Here is a 24106-nt window from a genome sequence, read left to right as displayed (position 1 = left end):
GTGTCATCCTGTAGCCACAGCTCAGCCACTACCTGAGAAACAAACCCCCCGGCGTTGTGCTGCTGGCCCTGCCCCAAGCAGACACCATCAGCCAGCCCCAAACTGTCCCCATCACCAGTGGGGATGGCACTGATGCCACCAGCTCCTCCCAACACCAGTGGCAGCTCTGGGTTTGGCTGAGCCTGGTGCCCACTCCAACAACAGTGGCTTTTGGAGCTCTTCTGGCTGGAAAGCTGCTGGAAAAGCTGTGCCTAAGGCCAGGGAGGTTTTGGGATGCAACTGGTGGCCCGGGGGCCATAGGGCCACCCGGTCTTGCCCAGCCACAGACCAGCTCCTGGCGTAGCGGGCACAGCCCTTGCCCACAACAAAGCACTTCCAAAGTGCTGAAAAAAACTAGGGAGCAGGGCAAGGAGAGGGGAGAAACAAACATTGCCTGCCAGGACAGTCCCTCCTGGCAGATCCTGGGGCCATGAGGAGCAAATTTGTCATGAAAAGCCCCCACAGCATGGCTGTTCACTGATGGCACATGGGTGGCTGAGCCCTCTGGAGATGCTCGAGTGAGCCCAGGGGATGTGGATGGGGAACAAAACACTCAGGGGGAAACTCAGGCTATTCCAGGTCTCCCAGAGGAGCAGCCCAGGGGATTTGTGGGGACAGGGTGACCTGGCTGAGGATCAGGAGACCACGACAGGTGGGACAAGACAGAACCCCCAAGATGCCACTGCACGGCCACAGAGAAGCACCAGCACAGGCAGGCATGGACAAGTGTGCCAGGGCGCATGCAGCCACTTGTGGCTCCCCATCAGCTCCCCTGCCCAGGGCAGCCCCCCATGGAGCCTGTGGGGTGCCAGAGGCTGCCTAGGTGGAGCCCAGGTGTGGGGTGGAGGCTCAGCAAGCCGGGGCATGCAGCCAGGCATCAAACAGGGTGCTGCCTCCTCCTCCTCCTCCCCGCACAGAACACTGCTGCCCATTCCCACCATAGGGAGGAGACCCTCAGGGACCAAGGGACAGAGGCCAACCTGTGACCCTGCCCAGGTGTGGGGGTGATGGAGCAGAGGGAAATCCCAGCCAAGACACTGATTTTATTTTTTTAAGAATAAAAAAAACCAAACCCAAACAGACAAAACTTCCTGAAAACAGCTTCCTACCGTATAATTTCACAGAAATTAGCTTGGAAACATCATCTGCCCGTACCTGCTCCAGGCCCTGCCCTATCCCCCCACCAGCCCAGAACCCCCTGGGGCCCTGCCCCCCACCCACAGCGTGTCCCCAAGCGCAGGGCACAGCCAGACCCTCCTTCCCTCCATGGGGTCTCCACAGGTCCTGGAAGGGGAGCAGGAATGTCTGGGCAGCCCCAGTAGTTTCAGAGCCCCCTCACTTCTGTTGGTACCAGCAACCTCCCCAAAGCTCCACTCCCCAGCCTGACATGGGGACAAAGTACTTGGTATTTTGCAGGGGGACAACAACAAGAAAGGGGCTGCAAAGTGAGCTCCAGTGGGGATCCTGGGTGCCACCATTCCATCTCCATCATCCCCAGCCTGGCACAGCCCCCCAGGACCCAGCACAGCCCCCTCAGGACCCAGCCCAGCCCCTCCAGGACCCGCTATCCTGGCACAAAGGAGTTAATAAATTCATTGCTGACTAAGAAATTAGACCCTTAAGAAAAAAAACACCACCCACCTTGGCCCGCCCCACTCCCCCTTCCCCAGGATAAGCACGGTGGGTGTTGGGGTTGCCTCCCGTGCCGGCACCAGGGAGTGGCAGTTGGGGACAGGTGGGCACCAGATTTTTTTGGCTACGGGCCAGGCTTGGGCACTACTCCTTGGAGGGCTTCTTGCTGCGGGTGTTCCACATGCCGCGCTTGGAGTGGTAGTAGTGGTAAAAGTTCCTGAGGCGCAAGCGCTCCACCTCCAGCCCGCTCTGAAGCACCCTGTGGATAGAGGGATGGGGCTCAGGGAAGAAATGGACAGTGCTCAGGGCATGGATGGACAGACAGAGGGATGGACAGACAGAGGAATGGATGGATGGATGGATGGATGGATGGATGGACGGACAAGAGGGATGGGCCTCAAGGGATGGATGGACAGAGGGACAGGACTCAAGAGATGGCTGACCTTGCTCCTGGGGGTTTAGGGGCTGCAGGACCCCCAGGCTCACCTGTCCAGCAGCTCCCAGTCCTCCCCGCCCCAGCGGTCCCGGAACTCCTCCGTGTTCATCCCACCCACACGGTCAAAGTCCGACTTGTAGATGCCAAAGAGGCCAAAGCCATTCACCTCCCAGTAGCCTGGAGGAGGGAGGAGCAATGAGGTGAGGGGTGGAAGGGACCATACCATCCCCTCTGTGTTCTCCTCACCACCTGAAGCCATGGGAATTCCTCATCCCAATCCCTCTTCCCACTGTGAGTCCATTCCCATCACTGCCACCTCCCACAAGGGTGTACTGGGTGAGAGCCCAGTTTTGGGGAGCATCACACCCAGTGCACTTCAAGCATTCCAGGGCTTGAATCCCACCTTGCCTGATCCAAACCCTGCACCACAGTGCTCCTGTGCAAGCAGGAGACATTTCCCAGCTGGAAAGGGGTCCTGGGTGAAGGTCCCCACTCACCATTGGGCTCCCGGGGGGAGCTGCCACAGCTCAGTCTCATAACTATGGGTGCATAGGCCAGCTTCCCTTCCACGCAGTGCTTCCGGATGCTGTCTAGGATGTTGAGTGGGAAATGGATATGCAGATCACAGAGGAACACGATGCTGTGCTCATCCTAGGGGAGGGGCAGACACAGGTAGGGGGGATTAGGGCAGAACAGCCCCGGTACGGAAGCCATGGCCAGAGCTGGTCCTTATCCCCACTCACCTCCACTGTGTCCACACCTGCCTGGAGCCCAGCTGAGCGCTCAAAATTCCCAGTGCGCCGCAGGTACTGGAACCTGGGGAGAGAGGACAGGGCAGGTAGCGCAGGGGACAAACAGGGACACAGCCAGGACAGGGACAGGGACCACCAGTGCAGGAAAGGGAACTTCTCAGGAAGGGCCAGGTGCTACAGCTCACACCAAGGGTCCTCTCTGTGTGGAAAACTAGTTTGAACCCTAAAAAATGAGGAGGAGGAAAGGGAGCTGTGCGGGCGAGGAAGGAGTATGTTGTGAGCACTTGTCCCACCCTGGGGAGCCCCACACACCACCCAAGCCTGCAGGCTGAGCCCCATGTAGAGAGTTACCGGGGCAGTTGGGCATCCCGCAGGGCTTTCTCCACATCCATGTCCTCGCTGTCAAAGTCCACCAGGATGATGTTGAAGTTGGCATCCCTTGTAGCCCTGTAGAGGCCGGCCATGTCCGAGATGAACTGCTGGACCCAGCGGGCTTGGTTCTTCACTGCCAGAGACACGGCCCTGAGGCTCGCACAGGGGGTTCTCAAAGCACCCCCTTTCCCAGTCAAACCCAACTCCTGATGAGAAGTGACACCCTCATCCACCCTGGGCCAGCCCAGAGGATGCAGTCAGAGAGCCAAGAGGCCTTGCTGCTGCCAGAGGATGCTGAAGGAGCAGCAGAGACCCTGGAGAGCCATGTCCTGCTGTCACCTACCCGGCACCACGAAGTGCACCATGACGTCCTGCCTCCAGCTGAGCCGCAGGGGCCGGCACAGGATGGGTTTCCCATAGAGGATGCTCCAGGCACTGGGCTGGGGCTCAGTAGCCCCTAAGGCCAGCCCATCGGGGTTGGCCTCGGTGCTGTCGTCCTGCTTGCCCTGGTGCAGGAGGACATAGACGTACTCAGAGAGCCGCACCGTGCGCTGGCCTCGCTCTGCCAGCTCCAGCTCCAGCAGGTACCGGTTCCCCCGGGCCGTATCCCGGCGCTTCTCCACGTTGATGATCCTCAGGAGGGTATAGATGCTACAGAAAAAGGAGAAACCTTGAAGTTACCATCACCGTGAGCTCTGCTTCCTGTGATCCAGGACCCATCAGAGAGCCCGGCAGGGTGCAGGCTCAACCCCCAAAGGGCATCCCACTCCCTCCCTACCCTCCATTCTTCTCGTTGAGCCTCTCCATGTACTGTGCCACCACATCCACCACCTCACTCTCGCTCAGCTGCAGGTTGCCCGACACGTTGCAGCGCAGGTCGTTCCAGTCAGAGCGCAGCAGCTCGAAGTCCACAGAGCTGACGCTGAAGGTCCGCTGCCAGTTGATGGAGTCCTCCAGCCAGCCCTGTTGCAGCTCCTCAGCCTCATAGGAGTAGTCTGACACCTCTTCCTCCTCCTCTTCCTCCTCCTGGCCCTTTCCCTCCTGTTGTGATGCTGTCGTTTCCGACATCTTCAGAAAGGATGTCACGCGTGTCCCCTCCGAGCGGGCAGCCTCGGAGGAGTTGTAATCAGTAGTGGCTGCTGTCCTGCCTGGGGCAGGGGTTGTGTCCTCCTGAGTCTCTCGGCTGAAGAGCCCCTCAGTCCCCAGGGCGAGGAGGCCGGGCAGTGCCCGCTGCTTGGGCGGCCGATGCCACCTCCTGCCACCTTTCCGCCTGGCAGGGTCCCTCTCCTTGGAGATGTTGCTCAGGAGCCAGGGGCTTCGGCGGCCAGGGATGATTCGGAGCTTACTGAGGCGGATGGGATGTTTCTGAGGTGTCCTGGAGCGGAGGTGGACTCTCTTTACAGGCTTTGGGTGCAGGAAGATGCTGGGGAAGGCTGGCTCCTGGGCTGGGGCTTTGCGCTTCCCAGGCTGTAGCCGGGTCACGTAGACCTTCTCCTGGGTTTTCCGGGGCTTCTTGTCCTCGCTGAGAGCTGCCGGCTTGCTGGGACCCATTGTTGTGTCTTTGCCACCAAAGATGGGCATGGAGAGATGGGACTGCAGGCCCGGGGTCCCACTGTGCTTTGGGGACGCCGGTAGCCCCAGCTCATCCTCCTCACCTTCACTGGGCTCCTGGGGCAGCCAATGGAGTGCCCGCCCCGGGCCCCGCTTTGGCGCAGGATCCTCCTGGCTGTGGGGATCGTGGAGGGAGGCCAGTGGGCTGGATGTGCTCCATGGCCCCAGATGCCCAGGGGTGCCCACCTCGGCCCGTGCCTGGCCCCGCTTCCGTCGGAAGCTGTAATAGTCCAGGTCGTCTCCATAATCCCCGGTGACTGGCTGGGGCTCCTTCCCTTTGGCTCCAGGTGCCAGCCCAAAGCTCTGCTCCTTGGCCTCGGGAGCGGGGTCCGTGGACTCAGGGCTATCCACTCCTTCCTCCTCCTCATCCTCGAGGAAATCTAGGGAGTGAAGACAGAGACAAACACCCTGCAGCCAAGATAAGGAGGCAGAGCTTGTTCCCAGCAGGAGAGGAACCTGCAAGCAGCTGAGGAAGCAGAGAGGGGGGCACCAAGGGATACCCACGAGTCACCAAGGGGTGCCTGTTACCCTCCCCATACCTCAGCCGCATCTTGGCACCAATCCTACTTCATCCAGGAGAAAACCCAGCCTGTCAGGCTTTGCCAAGTTGCAAACCAACCAAGGCAGGCTCTGAACAGTCTCTGGCTTCCCTGGGAGCACTCCCAGTCTCCACAGATACCTCCAGACTCCATACTGAGTCCAGTTTCTGCTTCCCACTACCCAAGCCAACCCAGGAGGTGGGGGTGGCTTTGAGAAGCAGGGAGAGCAAATCCCAAACTCAGCATCCCACTTCCCACATCCTACAGTGCTGCTCTGTGGCCAGGACAGACAGGATGCTTGGAGGGATGCTGCTCCACACAGCCCTGCCCTTCTGGAGCCCCTGGCACCACTATCATCCTGATGAGCCACAGCTCTGAGTGGATGGGCTGCCAGGGGCTCAGCCTCATGCCCAGCAATCCCACTGCCAGGGTGGGGGGGTGACTCACTGTTGGGGCTGAGGAAGAGAAACGCTCGGTGCCGTGGATCATCCTCCTTCTCATCCATCTTCATGTACTTATAGAACCCAAACCTGGGGACAGAGAGGGAAGGTGAGGGCCTGGTGGGAAAGGAGGAAGGTGCAGGTGGGGGGATGTGCAGGGAGGAACACCCCAGCTGCCAAGGGAGCCGAGGTTCCCAAATCCAGGAGCACTGCCAGCACTTAAGCTGTGACGTGCCTGGGAAACGGGGAAAGAGCCAGTCTGAGGCAGCTCTTCCATGAGGGACAAGGCTTGTGGACACACAGCTGAGGACACATCATCTCAGCGCTGTTTTTCCGGCTCTGAACAGCCTTGTTGACATCAGGCCCCTTTGTGTACCACCCCAAAACTCCAGTCCGGAGCACCTACTTTTCCAGGTAGAGGGGGGACTCCCTGTAGAAGCACTTGTTCTCTGTCTCCATGTGAGTGAGGCGTGTGTAGTCATTGGGGTACACGAACGAGAGGTAGACCTGGGGAGGTGGCCATGCTGTGTCAACCCAAGTTAGGGACCCAAGGCCACCACTGTGCCCCCCTCCACCCTCTAGCACCTCAAACACCTCCCAGGGCTTTAACTCCAGCCCTCTCAGGCCAAGTCAGGGAAGCTCAGCCCACCCTCCAGCAAGGGACACTTTCTCCTGGATTTTAACCAGAAGGAAACATCCCTGCCCCAGGTTCTGACATTTCCCTGTGGGAGTGACCCTGTCCCCACCACGAGGAGACACTTACAAACTGCAGGCCCTGATAGCGGGCGATGGGGAAATCCTTCACCACGTAGGTGGGGCTGTAGGCACAGGGCACCAGCACATTCTCCACACGGGAGGCCTCAATGGCAGGGGCTGTGGATAAGTGGATGCAGCTCATTCCCAAGCCATAGCCAAACCATTCCAACATACTGCCCACAGATCCCAGCAGAGATGTCTCCACTCAAGAGATGGGCAGAGGGATGATCCAGGTGCCCATGGTACCCACGTCCTGCCTTTTTCCTCCCACAAGCTCCCACCCAGGAACTGGCAAGGATCCATTCCCAGGCACTTACTGAGGAAAAAGGTGTCCCTGGGGTCGGCCTTGAGCATGTCGGCCCCGTGCTCATCCTGCTGGGCCTCCCAGAGGTGGCTCCCACTGTGGCTGGCCAAGGTCTGCGGGATGTGCTCCACATGGTTCATCTTCAGGGATGACTCATCTGCAGGAGAGGGCAGTGGCTGAACCCCGTGGGCACACCAGGAGCGTCCTTCAAAGTGGCCCTTCCCAATTATTTCCCTCGCTCCCACCAAAAGGGCTGGGAGCACTATGAATTCCTCCTGATCCCTGGCAAGCCAATGTTGCCATCCCAACCATCTCACAGACTCCGTGACTAATCAGCCTAATGATTATTGCATCAACTAATGAGAATGAGGGCACAGCTGATCTCAGCCAGGCCATCCCGCTCCGATTATAGCAGCCTCAAATACAAGGGAACACTCCAAGCTTTAACCCCCTAGGACACAGTGATTAAACCATGGATGTCCTTCTCTGCAGAGCTGCAGGTAAATGCAACACAAGCTGGTTTGCCTCCTATCCAGGGATGAGGGTGCCAAGTCACCCTTGGCCATCACCCAGCCCCGGGGTCTCACAGGAGGTCACCCTGCACCGGTCACCTCGGCCATGCTGCGAGCTGTTCCCCACGGGTGCTCCCTTTCCAGGAAGCCCTGCCTGCTGCAGAGCCACAGGGAATCAGGCAGGTTCTGAGGGAAGCAGGAACCACCTTCCTGAGCCCAAATTTCTCCTGCTTGGGGCAGGGAAAGGCTTCCCAAATGAGTTCCTGCAGCTGGCTAAGGTTGGGCTGGAGCCCCTGGAAAAGTCAGAGGGAGGGGAGGGAGGGAGGCAGGCAGGCAGGCACTCTGCCTGCTACAGGCAGCCCCCACACCAGAGGGATGGGGGTCCCCATGAGTGACATGGCTTCACCCCAGGGTGCTGCTGGGTCCAAAGGAACTGGGAAGCAGGAAAGAGAAGCGGAAAGAGCTGGCACTGACAGACAACGGTTGGAGAGAAGGATTTATCTGCACATAATCCATCTCATGGGCACTTGCATCAGCACCACCAGCATCCCTCATCCCTCTTCTCCCCACAGATCCTGCCTGCCCCCTCCTCCTTATCGACACCTTTCAGAGCAGGAATGATGACCGTTCCTCCGGCACACGGAGCACCGGGGCAGGACCCATCCATCAAGGCCTTTCCTGCTGCCAGGGCAGGGGCAGGAAGCAGAAGATCTATAGATTTAATTAAACCTTGCACCATCCATCCTCGATTATATGACAGCTCCTCATAACTCAGGGCCAGGCCTGTGAGCCAGAGGGGTCTTGGCAGCCAGGATGAGGCTGGAGCACTGGCAGAGCTGTGCTGCCCTGGTGTGTTGCCTCCACATCCCATTTTTAGCAGAGTCTCACCTTGCTCCCAGCACCAACCCTACCCATCACAGCCCATGCATCCCTCCTTATACCCAGCAAAATCTCAGGGAACAGGGGCAGTTCAGAGGCTGAGGTCTTCCCCCATGATCCAATTTCCCAGGATCTGCTTTCTTTCCTAGGCTTTGGTGCCATCTCTCCCAGCTCATCCAGCCCCTGGAGAGCTTGCTGGCCCTGGCTGCAGGAGGCACTTGGCCCTTACCTGTGTAGAGAGAGATGTAGGAGGAGTCGATCACCTCAAATTTCAAGCTGGGGAGGAAAACTCGCCACTGGGAAAAAAAGCAGATGGGGAATGAGCATGAGGGTGGCAGGGGGTTGGGATGCAGCTGCCCAACCTCAGCAACCAAGCATAGGTCCTCTCTGTCCACAGCTCCCAGAAACTTCCCTGCAGGGGAGAAACGGGTGAGAGGACTGATCCTACCCCATTTCCTGCTGTTACCCAGAAGGGTTTGGGATTAGCGGGAATCCCAGTGGGGGAAGGCTCCTGGGAGTGGGCTACAGGCTCATGCTGCTTCCCCCTGGGATTGCCACATGGCCACCCGTGGTTCTGTGGCCAAAGGACACCTCTCCTCACTCCAGTGTTTCATAAAGACTTGACTGAAGAGGGTCTTCAGAGCTGCCTGCCCTGATTTAACTCCAGGATTTTAAAAGCCAGTCTCGAGCCTTTGTCAGAACAAGCCCTTCAATAATACCCCGAGGGAGAGACACATCAGGGTCCCGCTTTTGTTGTGGATGTTGTTTGTTGTCTCTTTCTGCACAGCTGAGAGGTTTTTCTGCGCAGCTGAAAGGCTTTGCTCCCTCCCTCCAGCAAAAACATACCATCTCAAAAAGGTCTCCCCCATCTATTTGTTTTCCCCATTATTTTTTTCCCCCGAAGAAATGCAGATCTTATGGGGATGGAGGAGATGGGGAGGAGGGAAGCAGCCAAGGAGGAACGGGTGTTGTCGGCCTTCCTGATGCTTTGCTGGCACCAGTTTGACTCCAGTGATTAATGAGTTCTTGGGAGAAAGAAAACCTTTGCTAACGAGCCAACATCTTCCCCTCCCATCAGCCTGAGCCCCTGACACACTCCAGGCTTTGCCAGGGCTCTGCTGCCAAGGCAGGCAAGCTCAGATCTGAAACTCATGGCATTCCTAAGGGGATAAAGAAAACAGGGACATGCTCTATCATCTCAGCCACCTCTCCCACCGCTGACCCTGGGATGCAGCCAGTAAGGTAGGACCTGCCTGCTGCGGGCTCTCCTTGCCCACAGTAATGGGCTCAGCCCACAGGGACTTCCACCTCTGCCAGCCCTCCAGCAAAGGCCAAGGAGGAGGGCAAAGGGATGGGAATGGTCACCCGACACTGGGAGTCCCATCACTGCTGGAGCCTGGAGCAAAGGGACCACTCCACTGGTGGGAACACAGGGCAGAGATGGCAGGGTATTCAGCTCCCACAAGACTGCCAATAGGAAAGGAGAATAGCAGTGCACGTGTTCCAGCACAGGCTGCAATAGCCAGGGAAACAGTGATGCTGACTCGTCCCCTCTGGCAGCTGCAGGAACGGGACATCCTGGCTTTGTTCCAGCATTAAGCACTTTTACACACATTGGGAAAAGTCCTGGCACTAGCTCTCAACAGGACCAGCCCTGGAAGGAGCCTGGCATAGGGGCATTTACTCACCCCAACTTCCACGTGGTCCGAGCCTCGGTCGTCCTGCTTGTGGAGCAGCTCGAAGTAGTAGCGTCGGGAGGACATGAGGCTGCGTGGTAGGGGACACAGAGGTCACATCCTGCCACCAAGCCCTGCCAGAGGGGCTATCCCAGGAAACCTTCCCTGTCCTGCCCACAGCTGGCTAAACCTTCCTGGGGTGAGGAAACAGGGAGCTGAGGTGTGTGTCTGCTCCCCCATCCCACTGCTAAGGAGCCTCAGGAGATCAGCAGGGACATCAAGGGATCCCCATCCCCACTTCAACACCTGCATGAGGTGGCTGCGGTCCCCAGCACCTTCAAACCATGGATTTGGAGTCCAGCCCAGCCCACACGTGCCTTTTGGGAAGGGACCATGGTCAGCGGCTCTTCCCAGGGAAGAGAAAGTGCTCAGAGCCAGCATTTCCATCTCCCCGATTCCATCCCCATGGGATGAGCAGTGGGAGCAAAGACACACTCACCGTAGGGGCTTGGAGACTTGGGAACTGAATTTGGTGAACTCTCCTGGTGCTGTCCACTCGGTGCCAAGCTGGGAAGGAATGAGGAGTGTGAGAGCACCAGGACACCACACCAAAGCACACCAGCTTCCCATTGTAGGCGTTAACACCAAGAAAATCCAGGAGCAAATACTAAATCTCTTTTTCTGGGACATGAGCTGGTCTTTGGCAGCTCCAACCAGGATAGGACCAAGGGGTAGATGGTCCTTTGGAAGCCAAACCAGGCCTGGCAAGGGGCAGGGCCAGGCTGAAATAGACTGGCATTTCCGAAGGAGTAGAGAAGTAGGAGAGCTGCCCCTGGCACAGCCACACATGGACCCTGCATGGATTCTTTCCCCTGGAGCAGAGAAAGGCAGAGATAGCACATACCTTGCCCACAAATGCAGCCAGCCGGGAATTGGATGGACTGTCATCGGAGCTGAGCCAGAACTCAGAGTTGTCATCCGATGCCACAGAAAACTGGAAATCCCCTGCAGAGAGCCAAGGAGAGGGTCACCACGGAGGGTCACATGGACCCTGGTGCCACAGGCTCAGTCCCAGTGCCTCATGGTGAGATGGGGAAACATGGACAAATAGACAGAAGGGATGGGGCCACCCCAGACCCCACAGGATTGCTGTCCTGGATGGGACCAGGGCTTTGCCTCCCTTCAAAGCAACCAGGAAAAACAGTCTTTGTTCCAGAGAAACCCTCCTGTCTGGGAGCCAGAGCTTGGGGACTGTCTCCAATAGCCTTTCTGTCCTTGTGTGGTCATGAAGGGGGAGGGAGGCAGCTTCTCCACGTTGCTGCATGGGAGGAAGAGCCAAGCTCCATCACTCACCATCCTTGAAGGGGTGGATGTAGCCAAAAATCCTTAGCCCGTAGTTCTTCCACTTGGGAGACACCGCCAGCTTTTTCACCGTGGTGCGGGTCTGTGGAGGAGACAGGCAGGGAAGCACAGACACTCCAGGCCTTGCTCCCACATCACCCAGCCCACCTCCTCCATGTTATCCTGCAGTTCTGTGTTGGGAAGTCCCACCACCTCCAAGCAAAGGACTCAAGGACCACTGGAGACGCAGCAGGGAGGGATGGGTGGACCCTCCCTCTGACCCATCAGCATCTGCCCTGGGACTCACGTGGGGAAAGAGCGGGAAATGGAGGTTCTTCCTCAGGTGCCTCACGGCCCCGCCACACCAGTCCTCAAAGACGTGCAAGTTTGCCTTCCCTTTGTACTGTGGGAAAAGAGAGAAAAGTGAGCAGGGGGTCCTCCCCCTCCTCCATCACCCCCTTGGCTGCTCCCTGCCCACCTACCTGCTCATTCCAGGGCAAGGCCTGCTTGGTGAGGTTGAGTTTGGGGTGTGTGGTGGCTCGGTCAGAATGCTGACCTCTGGAAAACCAGCCGTCCACATCCTGCCCATCATTCTGTCGAGGAAGCAGAGGGAGATGAGCAGATGAGATGGGCAATCAGGGCCAGCCCAGCCATGCTTGCAGGATGTCTCCTTACATCAGTGGTGAGCACCTGGCACAGGCTGCCCAAAGAAGCTGTGGCTGCCCCATCCCTGGAAGTGTTCAAGGCCAGGTTAGACAGAGCAACCTGGTTTCCTGGAAGGTGTCCCTGCATATGGCAAGGGGGTGGAACTGGATGGGCTTTAAGGTCCTTTCCAACTCAAACCATTCTGGGATTTTATGACCTGAACATCTCACTTTGGATGTTGAGCATTACCAAACCAAGGCGAAAGATTTCACAGCTGACAGCAAAGGAAAGCAGGAGGAGGCACAGAAATACTGGCAAAGTGTCCCAGGCAGCAGTTTCAAAATGTTCCAGCTCAGCTTGTTTCCCTTCCTCTGTCGAAACTTCTCTAAAACCACAAGTTTTCTGTTCATCCAAAATAGCAGAGGTGATCTCTACATCCTGAGCAGAGGAAGCAGGATGTCTCTCCACTCCCTCTCTTCCTTTAAAGGGGATTAGGTTAATCCCATTGCTTGTGTCTTGTAATTTAGAGGGATTAAGTGAGCGTTTACCTGTCCTCAGTTTGCTGAGAGGGCAATGGGTGGCAAGGAAGAGCCAGGCACTTCTGGAGCCCCTCCAGAGCATCCTCCTCTTCCTTAGACCCCTCAGAGCATCCTCCTCTTCCACGGCCAGGGAAATAATTAGCCAACTGCCTAAGCAATCTCATTAACGTCCCGGAGGAGGGAGTGGAGCCCTTGGAAAATGCTATGAGGGAAGTTTCTGTGCCACACTCACTAGAAGGATTCGCATTCCTCCCAGGAAAAGCTAAGATGTGATTCCTACTGTGCCCCCCATCCCCACCCAGCACCTTCTCTAGGCACCTTGGACTCCTCCTTTGTCCATCTGTTCCTCACTTCTGAGGAGCAGCAGTGATGGGATGGGGCAAAGGACACCCCATGGCTTTCCCTTCCCACCATCCCACCTGGCTACCTTGCTTTGAGGCCTTTTGGGGACAACATGTTGGACAGGGGTTTGGTGACGTGTTAGACAGGGACAGTGGGGTGTTCTTGTGGCTACAATTCCAAGTGCTCCTGGGCTGTAGGTAAGGACAGATCCCCTTTCTGGGGCTCCCCAGTCCAGGATGGAGGTTGGCAGGACAGAGCAGAAGAGACAGGAGAAGGTGCCCTGCAAAGCAGGAATTGCCAAGCAGATGAAGCCAGACCCTTCTCAATGGAGACCAGAGACAGGGCAAGGGCATGTGGAGCAGCCTGTGGGATATTTAGTGGGGTATCCCACCCAGTTCCAGTGGGATATTTGTGGGGTTTTATCCATCGTGAGGGCTGCTGAGCAGAACTAGAGGTTGTATCCTCCCAATCCTTGGACCCTCTCAGCTGGACAAGGTTTGGAGCACTCTGCTCTTGGACCAATGACCTCCACATTCCCATTCCCACCCCTGCGCTCCACTCCCTGTTACCATCGGATCCTCCTCGCGGCTCTCGCTCGAGTCCTCAGCTTTCCTGCGCCGCGCCGAGGCTGCCACTGGCCTCCTGCCGGGATCTGTCACCTCTCCCGGCCTGTCGCCATCTAGGGGAGAGCACAGGAGGGGTCAGACCACGACCCCCCATCCCAGCATCGCTCCTCTTTCGGGAACATCCCTCTCCCTGGCACGGGGAAGGGCAGGCGCTGGCACTGCTGCGGGACATGGAAAGGGGTTGGACACCGGGAGGCTCTGGCCGTGATTCCCCTCATTACATTTGCACTAAGCAGCTTTGCAGCAGCTCAGCAGCAGCAAGTTTAATTACAACCCCTGCAGCTCCTGGTCCTTTGCACAAGAGATGCAGGATAAGCTCCCGAGGGTCTCGCTCCCCAGTCCATCCTCAAGGATGCATCCCTGCTCCTCCAGCCCCCAGCACTCCTGGAGCATCCCACTGCTCTGCCCAGAGCTCGCTGGCCTCAAAATCCCCCAGGCACCATCCCCGCAAACCATCTGCCCCCGCAACACTGCATAAACACCGAGCCTCCTCTCCCAGCCCTGGTGGTTTTGTTACCATGCGCTGTGCTAATTATCCCCAACCTCTGACTGCCCTCTGCAGCTCCCGCTCCTGTTCCTTGGGCAGGGAATTTTAAACCACACCCACTCCCCTCAAAACAATGGTGCAGACCTGGAAAATACACCCCTTATTTGGAGGAGGGCACATCCCCTTTGACTGTCACCCCCAACCCGGTGGGATGGGCGGGGGGTTTTGCGGTTCCACCATCGCTGCCGGCGCACGGCTCGGCTCCGCAGTCCAACCCGGAGTCAAGGGAAGCTCAGAGCAATGCTCAGACAGGCGGGTGTCCAAGAGCCACTGACACAAACATCTCTGAGTCCCCCCAGAAACAAGCCACCCTCATATGGCAATGAGGGGGAGCCCCAGATGTGACAAGCAGTGACCCCCAGCCTTGGGCATCGCAGACAAGGGGTCACTGACCCCCTCCCAGGAGTATGGCGAGATGTCCCCATCCCTCCAAACCCTCCTTCCTCCCCTCAGCAACTGAAACGGACTCAGCAGCTGCCACAGCCGAGGAGGGGCTCGGAGTGCCGGGAGCCCCCCACCACACGCCTCCCACGCCATTAGTATTCCAGTGGCTGCCCAGCCGGCGTCTCCTTGGAGATGGCAGCACAAATCCCATCCCCAAGGCAGGGACAGGAAATTAAGCTCTAAAGCCCCTTCTTGTGCTCTCGGCCATTCTTCAGCCGCTGGCAGCCCTGACTGGCTCCTGACAGCTCTCTGAGCGGCACTCCCCCCTCGCCCAGCTCCATCCCTGCATCCTTCCTCCCTCTGCGAAGAGGGTGATGGGGAGTGGCAGGACTGTAGCCAGCACTCATCTCCTCCACCCTCAGGCTCCCCATCACTCCTGGGATACTCCTGCCAGCACAGGTGGTGGAATGAAAGCCAGCCCTCACCACACCGAGGCTGCAGATGCCACTGCTCCATGGCCACATTCCCCCCATGTTGCTCTGTGGATTAATCATGGACACAAGGAGCTCAGAGCACCCAAGGGACCTGCCCAGGGGTGGGATGCAGTGCTGGTTCTGTGGTACTCATGCAGGGAGTCTCTCCCAGCCTTGGAGGAGATAAACCTGTCTCCCATGGGATTTGCCAGCTTGGCATCACTTTGGTGCCACAGACAAATCCCCTGTACTGCCCAGCCCTGGGCCAGGTGTGCCAGCCTGAGCCAGCACCATCCCTGGCTGCATCCACAGCCTCTCTCCTCCAGGCACCGTGCCAGGACTGGGCCCAGCTGCAAGACATTGGGTGAACTTGTGGGAGATTGTCTGATATAAACTGGAGCTCCAGGATCCAAAGGCACAAATCCCCTGCTCAGCCCTCATTTCTTCCAAGGGGCTCACACATCCCAGGAGGAAAGGATCAGCAAAGCCCCAGAAAAGGCTTCCAGGCTTCCATGCCCAATCTTCATTCCCTAGCAATTTAAATATCATAGAGGAAAGTGAAGGGCAGCCTGAACCAAACACCCAACAGCTGGTCAGGCTGTGAGGAACAGGGAACCAGTGGATTGGGATAAGGGGTGAGGAAGGGCTGCACTTTGTGCCAACAAGCATCACTGCTCTCAAAAAACCTGAGTCCAAACCACAGCCTGAGGCAGTAGGAGGGAGAAGGCAGCACTGGGAGGAAGAAGGGTTCCAGTTCCTCCCAGTATCCTCACAGCCCATGAGCCATGCCCAGCATCCCACTGGGATGCACAGCAGCACTGCTGTATCCATTCCCTCAGCCAGGCTCCCTCAAAGACCAGAAAGGGCAAGCAAGGGATGGGGAAAGGTCTGAGGATGAACACAGACCCACTGACTGCAGGATGGAGATGCTCAGGGAGGGAATGGAAGCACTAAAAGCTCTTCCCTGGAGCGATGCTGATGCTTTCAGAGCAGCAAGGAGGGGCAGGAGGCACAAACCACTGCATGAACCATCTCTGAGTCACAACAGCCTTCAGACAGGGAGCCAGGGCCAGGATCCTCATCCTTGGGATGAGGCCATGGGTGTGAGGGACCCACACAGGCAATGCCTCCCCGGGGGAGAAGCATCTCCCCATTATCACAGCCCTATATCCCCGTTCCAAACCGCCGGGAAGCACAGAGAGCCTTTCACATCCCACCTCCTGCCTCCCACCTCCTCCTCCTCCCCAGTCCCAAACACAGCCCCTTTCTTCCGTCAGTTTTCAGAGCCAGCGTTTCTCCTGGCCCCTTCCCAAACCCTGCGACATGCAGAGAGGTGACATTTAAACCCAGACACAGCTGCAGCAGCGGTAGCAGAGCAGCAGCGCCTTTGGGAAACCCAGAGGTTTCATTCCCAAATTTTTCCAGTGCAGACACAGCCTCAGAGCAGAAGCACGTCTGCACAAGCCTCCTAACGAGATGTTAAGTGATTATAATTAGCCAGCAAGGAATCAGTATCACAAACCACCCTTCCAGTGCCACAAAAACAAGGCAGTGCCCACTGGGAAAAATTCCTGGAGCTGCCAAGAGTGCTGCCCATTCCATGACAGCCCTCTCAGCTGGAGCAACGGAAATTGGTCTGGAATTGCTTTGGCTGCAATGGAGCTGCCACAAGACCCCTCACGCTGATGAATACCCATCAGGAGAGGTGACCCCAACAGTTCTATGCTTGACGCAAGGCCCCAAATCCCTCCTGGGTATCCTGAGCCCCCAGATCTCCCACATTTCCCTCACTGTGCATCCAATATTCTCCAGTTCCGATCTGCTCCAGCCCCAAAGTGAGCTGGAGCAGCTCCCATGGGACCCTGTCCCATCCCAGCAGGGATGATGCTCACTCACAGCCCTCAGCACAAAGATACTGCTTCCTGGGATGCAGCCACTGGAGAAGGTTACTGGGAAATGCTGGGACTTTTAGTGTGCATTTCACTCCAAAAACATTCCAGCCTCCCAGCCCTGCACTGTCTGTGGAGTCACCATCCCAATTCCAGCTTTCCAACCGGTTTCCACCACCGCTTGGTTTATCTCTACTAGTCCCAGGTGCTTCTAACCTTTCCCTTACTTTTCCCCCCCAAATCCCATGCTGGGCAGCAGCTGGCTCCCACCTGCCTCCTCATCCAGCCACATCCCCTCAGTCCTGCCACTGCCAAGGCCATTGATATCTCAGGGGGCTGCTCACCCCTTGCCAAGGAGCAGCTCTGGAGAGGCTGAGCTGCAGCACAACACAGGGGAAGGATGGAGGGGAGATGCAGAGCAGTGCTGGGAAAGATAAAGCTCCTGAACACCAACACAAAGAGCTGCTGGTGCTCTGCCATCCCCCACCTCCCTTGGCTTCAAGGGACCATTCTGAGGATCCCTCAGGTGCCAAAGAGGCCCTGTCACAGCCAGACAGGAGTGAGGTGCCACCCTGGGGTGGCTCAAAGCTACTTATGCCTCTGAAGGACCAAATTTTTGCCTTTGAACAACCCCAAATAAGCATGTGCCAAATTATTCCCCATCAGCTCCATCCCTGAGGAGCAGGACAAGAAGCCCAGGGCAGCCTGGCAAGGAAGACAAGGGCTGCAGGCCTTCCCAGATGTAAAAATGGTCCCAGTGACACCCAAACCAGCCCATTCCCCCTGCTCCAAACTTCCTTTTTGGCAGCAGGGATGGGACAGCTTTCCCTGGCACTGGGATCCCATGCCAAGGCAAGTCCATCCAAGCAAAACAGACTTTCCCAGCAGGGATAGGACAGTGGGGCAATACCAGGAAAATCAGCCCCCCTGCAAACCCCACTGCTCTTCCTCTTCAAAGGGCTCTTCTCCTCCTCTTCCTTCCCCACCTGCTCTCAGCATCCCTGATGAAAGGAATGCACCCCACAGCGGGTTGCAGCATTCCAGCCTCCCAATTAAAATCAAAGGATCTGCCAAGACAGATCCCAAAGGGGCACATTTCCCCCCCCAGTTCAGGGGGGGACATGGCCAAGTGTCACCACAAACCTTCTCCCTTCTGCTCCCCCTGTGAGTGGGACTGCCAAGAACGTGTCCCTTGGGAAGGCACAGCCAAGGACAGTGCATAGACCATCCATCCCATTGCTGCCTGGGAATCAGGAGTTTTGGGAGCCCTCTGGACCACGGCAGAGAGGTATTCCTGCTCCCACTTGCCTGGCCCCAGGCTGTGCTGTGTCTGCTGGGCAGAGAGAGGCCTGGCTGGGTTTTCCTCCTCAGACAGCCCCATTTCATCCATGAACTGCCTTTGGCACCCCCAGAACCCATCCTATGCTCCCTCAATCCCAAAATCCTTCCAAAACTCAGATCCAGCACCACTAACATGCCCTCCACACTAAATCTCAGTGAATCCCCAGCCCCACATCCCCACTAAGAACCACGTTAGGGTTTTATTATCATTTTCCCCCTCTTATTCTGGGTCTTTTTCCATCCTTTTTTCTCCCCTTTCCACCTGGTACATCAGCATTTCCACCCCATTGACTCGGAGCCTTTCCAGCCAGGAGAGCACCGTAATGGCCTCATTATTTCCGATGAGGAATCTGTGTGTTCAATTAAGCAGAGAAGGGTAATTATCTACTTGGAGAACATCAGGAAAGGGGGAGTGTCTTATCAGGGACCAGCCCAGCACCAAGCCAAGCCCCTGGATGCTCCAGATCCACGTGTCACCACCAGCTGTGCTAAGGGGACATGGGGACCTCTGGGATAACCCCCCCCAATGCCTTTGCTGGGCTTCCAACCCCACTGAGCTGGGGCTTCCCCACTTTACATCCCCCAAAGCCACCTAGAAGCCTTATGCCCTGCACCTGCAGCCTCCAGAGCATCCAGCTGCTCGCTGACACTCAGTTTAATGAGTAATTAACCTTTTTCCTTAGTAATTAACCGGGCAGCACCCCAGGCACAGACAGACAGGTCCTGGCTCACTGTGACAAAATCCAAAAGTCATCTCCAAACTCCTTTTGGTGCACAGACCCTTTGGGTGATGCTCTTCCCCAAAACTCTCCCCCAAACCCTTCCACCAAGCTCTCTCTTTTGTACTGTTTTTTTTCCTCAGTTATATTTATTATTCCTCTTTTTTAACTCAATTTGACAGTTTTCCAAATAAACCACTCCCTAGCTCTCCCACCCCAGCAGCAGCAGGATAAAGGACCCTCTGTGCATGGCCAAACCCTTCTCCAGCCTCCACCCAACCCCTTTCCATCACCTTGTGTCCAGACTGACTCAGAGGGATCTGAACTCCAGCTTTGCCACACTTTTACTCAAGTTTTAGGCACCCATTGGAAATTCCCAGTGTAAGGATCAGCATCTCCCTGGAGTCCAGTCCTGGACAGCTGAGTCCAACCCTGGCAAGGCCCAGCTGCCCCTGGGGAATCACCCACCTCTCCACACCCCAGCCAGGGTGTTCCCCTTGGCAAAGGGCAGCCCAAACCCGTTGCTGGGCAAACGCTGCCAAAGTGGATCATTCAGACAGCACTTCCCAAGCCATGATGCCCCAATGCCAAGGGCACCTTCCCATCTCTCTCCCCACCTCCCACAGACCCTGTTCTCCCCCAAAGCCCAGTGCCCCTGTGAGCCGGAGCAGGGCTGGGCATCTCCCAGCTTCCACAGCAACCCCTATGGCTTACCCTTGGAGCACCCCAAGGGGGGAGCTGGGATGCAGGGCACGTAGGGAGGAGGCTGAGAGAGCAAGGAGAGCCACCTGCCAGGTTCAGCACCTGAAAACATCCCAGCACAGGCCATTGCTGTGCACCCTCCTGAAGGAAAAGCTCAGCTCACCCTTGTGCTGCTGCACCCTGACACCCAGAGAGACCCCAAGGCATGGTCTTCCCAGCCATCCATCCATAGGGATGGCGATCCCATGCCATTTCCCCCCTGTCTGAGGCTGCTGATCCCACCAGACACGGCCCTCCAGAACACTGGAATAATGCAGGCACATAGGGCAGTCCCACGGGATAACCATGGGGACATGGGGCAGCCCCTCCAGATAACTGTGGGAACATGGAACAACAGGGATAACAACTGGAACACTGGGCAGCCCCTGAGGACAACCCCTCTGTGACAGCCACAAGGACAGCAATGGCAACATGGGGCCGGAATAATGGGATAACCCCTCGGGACAGCAGTGGGAACACAGGGCTGGGATAATGGGATAACCCCTCAGGGACAGCCACAGGGATAGCAGTGGGAACACGGGGCTGGGATAATGGGATAACCCCTCGGGACAGCAGTGGGAACACAGGGCTGGGATAATGGGATAACCCCTCGGGGACAGCCACAGGGATAGCAGTGGGAACACGGGGCTGGGATAATGGGATAACCCCTTGGGGACAGCCACAGGGATAGCAGTGGGAACATGGGGCTGGGATAATGGGATAACCCCTCAGGGACAGCAGTGGGAACAAGGGGCTGGGATAATGGGATAACCCCTCAGGGACAGCAGTGGGAACAAGGGGCTGGGATAATGGGATAACCCCTCAGGGATAGCCACGGGGACAGCAGTGGGAACACCGGGCTGGGATAATGGGATAACCCCTCAGGGACAGCAGTGGGAACACGGGGCTGGGATAATGGGATAACCTCTCAGGGATAGCAGTGGGAACAAGGGGCTGGGATAATGGGATAACCCCTCAAGGACAGCAGTGGGAACAAGGGGCTGGGATAATGGGATAACCCCTCAGGGATAGCCACGGGGACAGCAGTGGGAACACCGGGCTGGGATAATGGGATAACCCCTCAGGGACAGCAGTGGGAACAAGGGGCTGGGATAATGGGATAACCCCTCAGGGACAGCAGTGGGAACAAGGGGCTGGGATAATGGGATAACCCCTTGGGGACAGCCACAGGGATAGCAGTGGGAACATGGGGCTGGGATAATGGGATAACCCCTCAGGGACAGCAGTGGGAACAAGGGGCTGGGATAATGGGATAACCCCTCAGGGACAGCAGTGGGAACAAGGGGCTGGGATAATGGGATAAACCCTCAGGGACAGCAGTGGGAACAAGGGGCTGGGATAATGGGATAACCCCTCAGGGATAGCCACGGGGACAGCAGTGGGAACACCGAGCTGGGATAATGGGATAACCCCTCAGGGACAGCAGTGGGAACATGGGGCTGGGATAATGGGATAACCCCTCAGGGACAGCAGTGGGAACATGGGGCTGGGATAATGGGATAACCCCTCAGGGACAGCAGTGGGAACAAGGGGCTGGGATAATGGGATAACCCCTCAGGGACAGCAGTGGGAACAAGGGGCTGGGATAATGGGATAACCCCTCAGGGATAGCCACGGGGATAGCAGTGGGAACACGGGGCTGGGATAATGGGATAACCTCTCAGGGATAGCAGTGGGAACAAGGGGCTGGGATAATGGGATAACCCCTCAGGGATAGCAGTGGGAACACGGGGCTGGGATAATGGGATAACAGCCGGGGGGACACAGCAGCGGCAGCCCCCCGTGTGTCCCCCTCCCTCGGAGACGACGTTCAGCCGCCTCATTTCCTGCCTCGCTCGTTCCCATTATCCCGATTTCACGATAAAGGCCCAAAAATTTGCAGGATCATGCTGCTGCTCCAGTCGGAAACTTCTGGTTTTCCAGCCGAGAGGCTCCGCCAGCACCCGGGGATGCTCCGACCCGCTGGGAAAAGCTTTTCCCTCCCTCAATAGCCACCAAAATCCCGTTTCCTTCCCATTTTTTAGGACAAAACGCGCTGGGCGAGGTCAGTCCCACCAGGAACGCTGCGGCTCAAGTTTCACCCGGCAAATATTCCGTGCCTCTTTGTGCTTCCCAAGGAGCCCCCGGGGGTCTGCGTGGGGAAAACCGGGAGCACCTGGGCACGAAGACGACCCGTGCGGCACCTGCCCCTCCGGCGCATCCCTGCGGAGCACCCCGGAATCCATCCCGGCTCTAGCCAAGGGCGGGAGGAGGAGGAAGGAATTATTTTTTACAATAAAAAAGCACAGGCTGAGACAGTGTTGGGATGGGATGAGATGGGGAGGATTGGGAAGGGATGGGAAGGAAGGGATAGCCCCTTCCAGCAGCGGCGAGCGGCTATAAATGGCCTCTTTGTCATCGCAGCCAAGGCAGCGGGTGGAAAATGAGGACAGAGTCGCTGAAGGGGGGACAATGGACCCCCCCAGGTCCGCCGGGGGCCCCCCTGGGTCTCCCCTTCCCCTGAAGGAGCAATGCCGGGGCCCCACGGAGGGGTCCCACTCACCCTAAACCCACCCGGGTGATGCGGCATGAAAAGGCGGCGCTGGAAACCAGGGGGCCCGCCCTTGAGGGGCTGCTCTGGGACCCCGGAGTGTCGGGGCACCCCATCAGCCTTTGGGGGGGCCCCAAACCCCAAGTGCTCTGTGAGGTCAGTGTGGCGGGGGACCACCCCTTGAGGACCCCCAAACCCCAAGTGCTCTGAGAGCGTAATGTGGCGGGGGGCACCCACCAGCCCTGGGGTACCCCCAAGCGCCCCCGAGAGCCCCCGGGGGCTGGGGACCCTCCCGTTACCTCTGCCGTAGGCGAAGGGGAGGCGCAGGGCGCGGCCCTGGCGGACCAGGCTGATGTGCAGGTAGGTGAACCAGGCGGCCGAGGTGAGCAGCGCCAGCAGCAGCAGCAGCTTCAGCTGCTTCCGGAGCTTCTTCACCGGGAGCCGCGGCATCCTGCCGCCCGCATCGCCCCCGCCGCCGCCGCCACCGCTGCCGCCGGGCTAACCCCGGCCCATGGGGCCCCCCGGCCGCCCAGCCCGCGCGCTCCGGGCGGGCCGCGAGGGCCGCGGGGCGGCTGCGGCTGCCGGGGCCGGGGGTCGGTGCGGGGCTCGGCGGCCCCGAGCCCGCCCGTGCATCGCCCCCCCTGCGCCGCGCCCGCGGGGGGAATGAATGAGCGGGGCGCCGCGCGGCCACGCCCCCGCCGCCGGAGCGACAGCGCCGCCGGCCAATCGCCGCGCCCCCCTGCGGGCCCGCCGCCAATGGGCGTCCTGCAGGGGCGGGGCCTGAGGAGGTGCCGCGCGTCTCCACGCCAACGGGCGGCATCCCCGCGGGGAGCGCCATGCGGGGAGGGGGCACCGCGGACCCCCGGCCGCGTTCCCGGCCCTGCACGGCGGGAAGGCAGAGCAGCAGCGAGGCGGAAACGAAAGGGATCTCCGTGCCGCGAGGCCGGCGTGATTGGTGACGCGGGCTTCGGCGGGGCCGCCCCCCGAGTGCTGCCCCCTTCCCCTCCCGCAGCGAGGATGGTACGGTCCCCGGGGGCAGCGGCGGGGGCTGCAGTACCGGGCCCGGCCCACAGGAGGGCGCGATTCCCGCTCATCATGCGGGGACCTACCCATGAGTGCGGGGTCCCGTGGGGATGGGTGCGGGGCTCACTGGGGTCAGCCCCCTCGCTGGGTGGAGGGATCCCGTGGGGATGGGTGCAGAGATCACTGGGATCAGCCCCCCGCTGGATGCGGGGTCACTGGGATCATCCCCCCGCTGGGTGCAGGAATCCCGTGGGGATGGGTGCGGGGCTCACTGGGGTCAGCCCCCCCGCTGGGTGCGGGGATCACTGGGATCATCCTCCCACTGGGTGCAGGAATCCCGTGGGGTTGAGTGCGGGGCTCACTGGGGTCAGCCCCCCCCCGCTGGGTGCGGGATCACTGGGATTCCCTCGATGGGTGCAGGGATCACTGAGATCATCCCCCCACTAGGTGTGGGGATCACTGGGATCCCCTCGATGGGTGCAGGGATCACTGGGATCACCCCCCGCTGTGTGCAGGGATGCTGTGGGAATGGGTGCAAGGATCACTGAGATCAGCCCTCCTCACTAGATGCAGGGATCCCACGGGGGCTGGATCCTCAGGATCCTTTCGACTGGCTGCTGGGATCCCCAGGATCCCCCTCGCTGGATGTGGAGACCCCGAGGGTCACAGCCCTGTGCCCCCCCAGCCACCTGTGCCCGGCCAGGCTGAGACCAACCACAACTGACTGCACTGATGTGCAGTTCCTGTTCTCTCCGCAGAGCAGGGGTGAAACAATGGAAATTCTTCCCTCCTTTCGCATTCCACAGGCTGAGGCAGCGGCTCCTCCTCACTGTAATCTGTTATTACAGTGAAAAATGCACTCACGATTGGGAAAACTAGAGGGCAGCCCTAGGCTGCACTTCTCAGAAACCAAATCCCTGTTTCCAGGGCCAGGTTGTCCTTGTTCAGTTTCTCTAAGCACAAACATTGCTGGAGTTCCCAGTAAAACGTTATTCCC

At 58.4% G+C, this 24106-nt stretch overlaps 1 protein-coding gene across 1 annotated transcript; it reads right to left on the bottom strand.

Moving 5' to 3' along the window:
- Window positions 1-1062: 1062 nt before the first annotated feature.
- Window positions 1063-22734, bottom strand: B4GALNT4 (beta-1,4-N-acetyl-galactosaminyltransferase 4). Its single transcript, XM_071559196.1, has 20 exons — window positions 22386-22734; window positions 13385-13494; window positions 11772-11882; window positions 11597-11692; window positions 11302-11392; window positions 10853-10953; window positions 10448-10515; window positions 9961-10039; window positions 8502-8568; window positions 6895-7038; window positions 6585-6694; window positions 6228-6328; window positions 5829-5911; window positions 4010-5222; window positions 3575-3882; window positions 3211-3364; window positions 2851-2923; window positions 2605-2758; window positions 2158-2284; window positions 1063-1930 (listed from the first exon to the last, which is right to left on the bottom strand). Exons 1-20 carry the CDS (start codon window positions 22534-22536, stop codon window positions 1816-1818), a joined length of 3456 nt encoding a protein of 1151 aa, XP_071415297.1. The 5' UTR covers window positions 22537-22734; the 3' UTR covers window positions 1063-1815.
- Window positions 22735-24106: the final 1372 nt, after the last annotated feature.

This window comes from Pithys albifrons, chromosome 6, assembly GCF_047495875.1.
Source record: "Pithys albifrons albifrons isolate INPA30051 chromosome 6, PitAlb_v1, whole genome shotgun sequence".
Taxonomy (NCBI): domain Eukaryota; kingdom Metazoa; phylum Chordata; class Aves; order Passeriformes; family Thamnophilidae; genus Pithys; species Pithys albifrons.
Note: the sequence above shows the minus strand (reverse complement) of the source record. Positions and strands in the feature narration are given on the sequence as shown.

What these genes read in the sequence shown, in the direction of transcription:
- B4GALNT4 (XM_071559196.1), bottom strand. Translation starts at nt 22,536, where the DNA reads ATGCCGCGGCTCCCGGTGAAGAAGCTCCGGAAGCAGCTGAAGCTGCTG. An exon ending in GCCGCGAGGAGGATCCGATG is followed by an intron (nt 11,883 to 13,384) that starts GTAACAGGGAGT and finishes CTTCCTCGACAG; the next exon opens with AATGATGGGCAGGATGTGGA. An exon ending in CGGACCACGTGGAAGTTGGG is followed by an intron (nt 8,569 to 9,960) that starts GTGAGTAAATGC and finishes TTTTTTTCCCAG; the next exon opens with TGGCGAGTTTTCCTCCCCAG.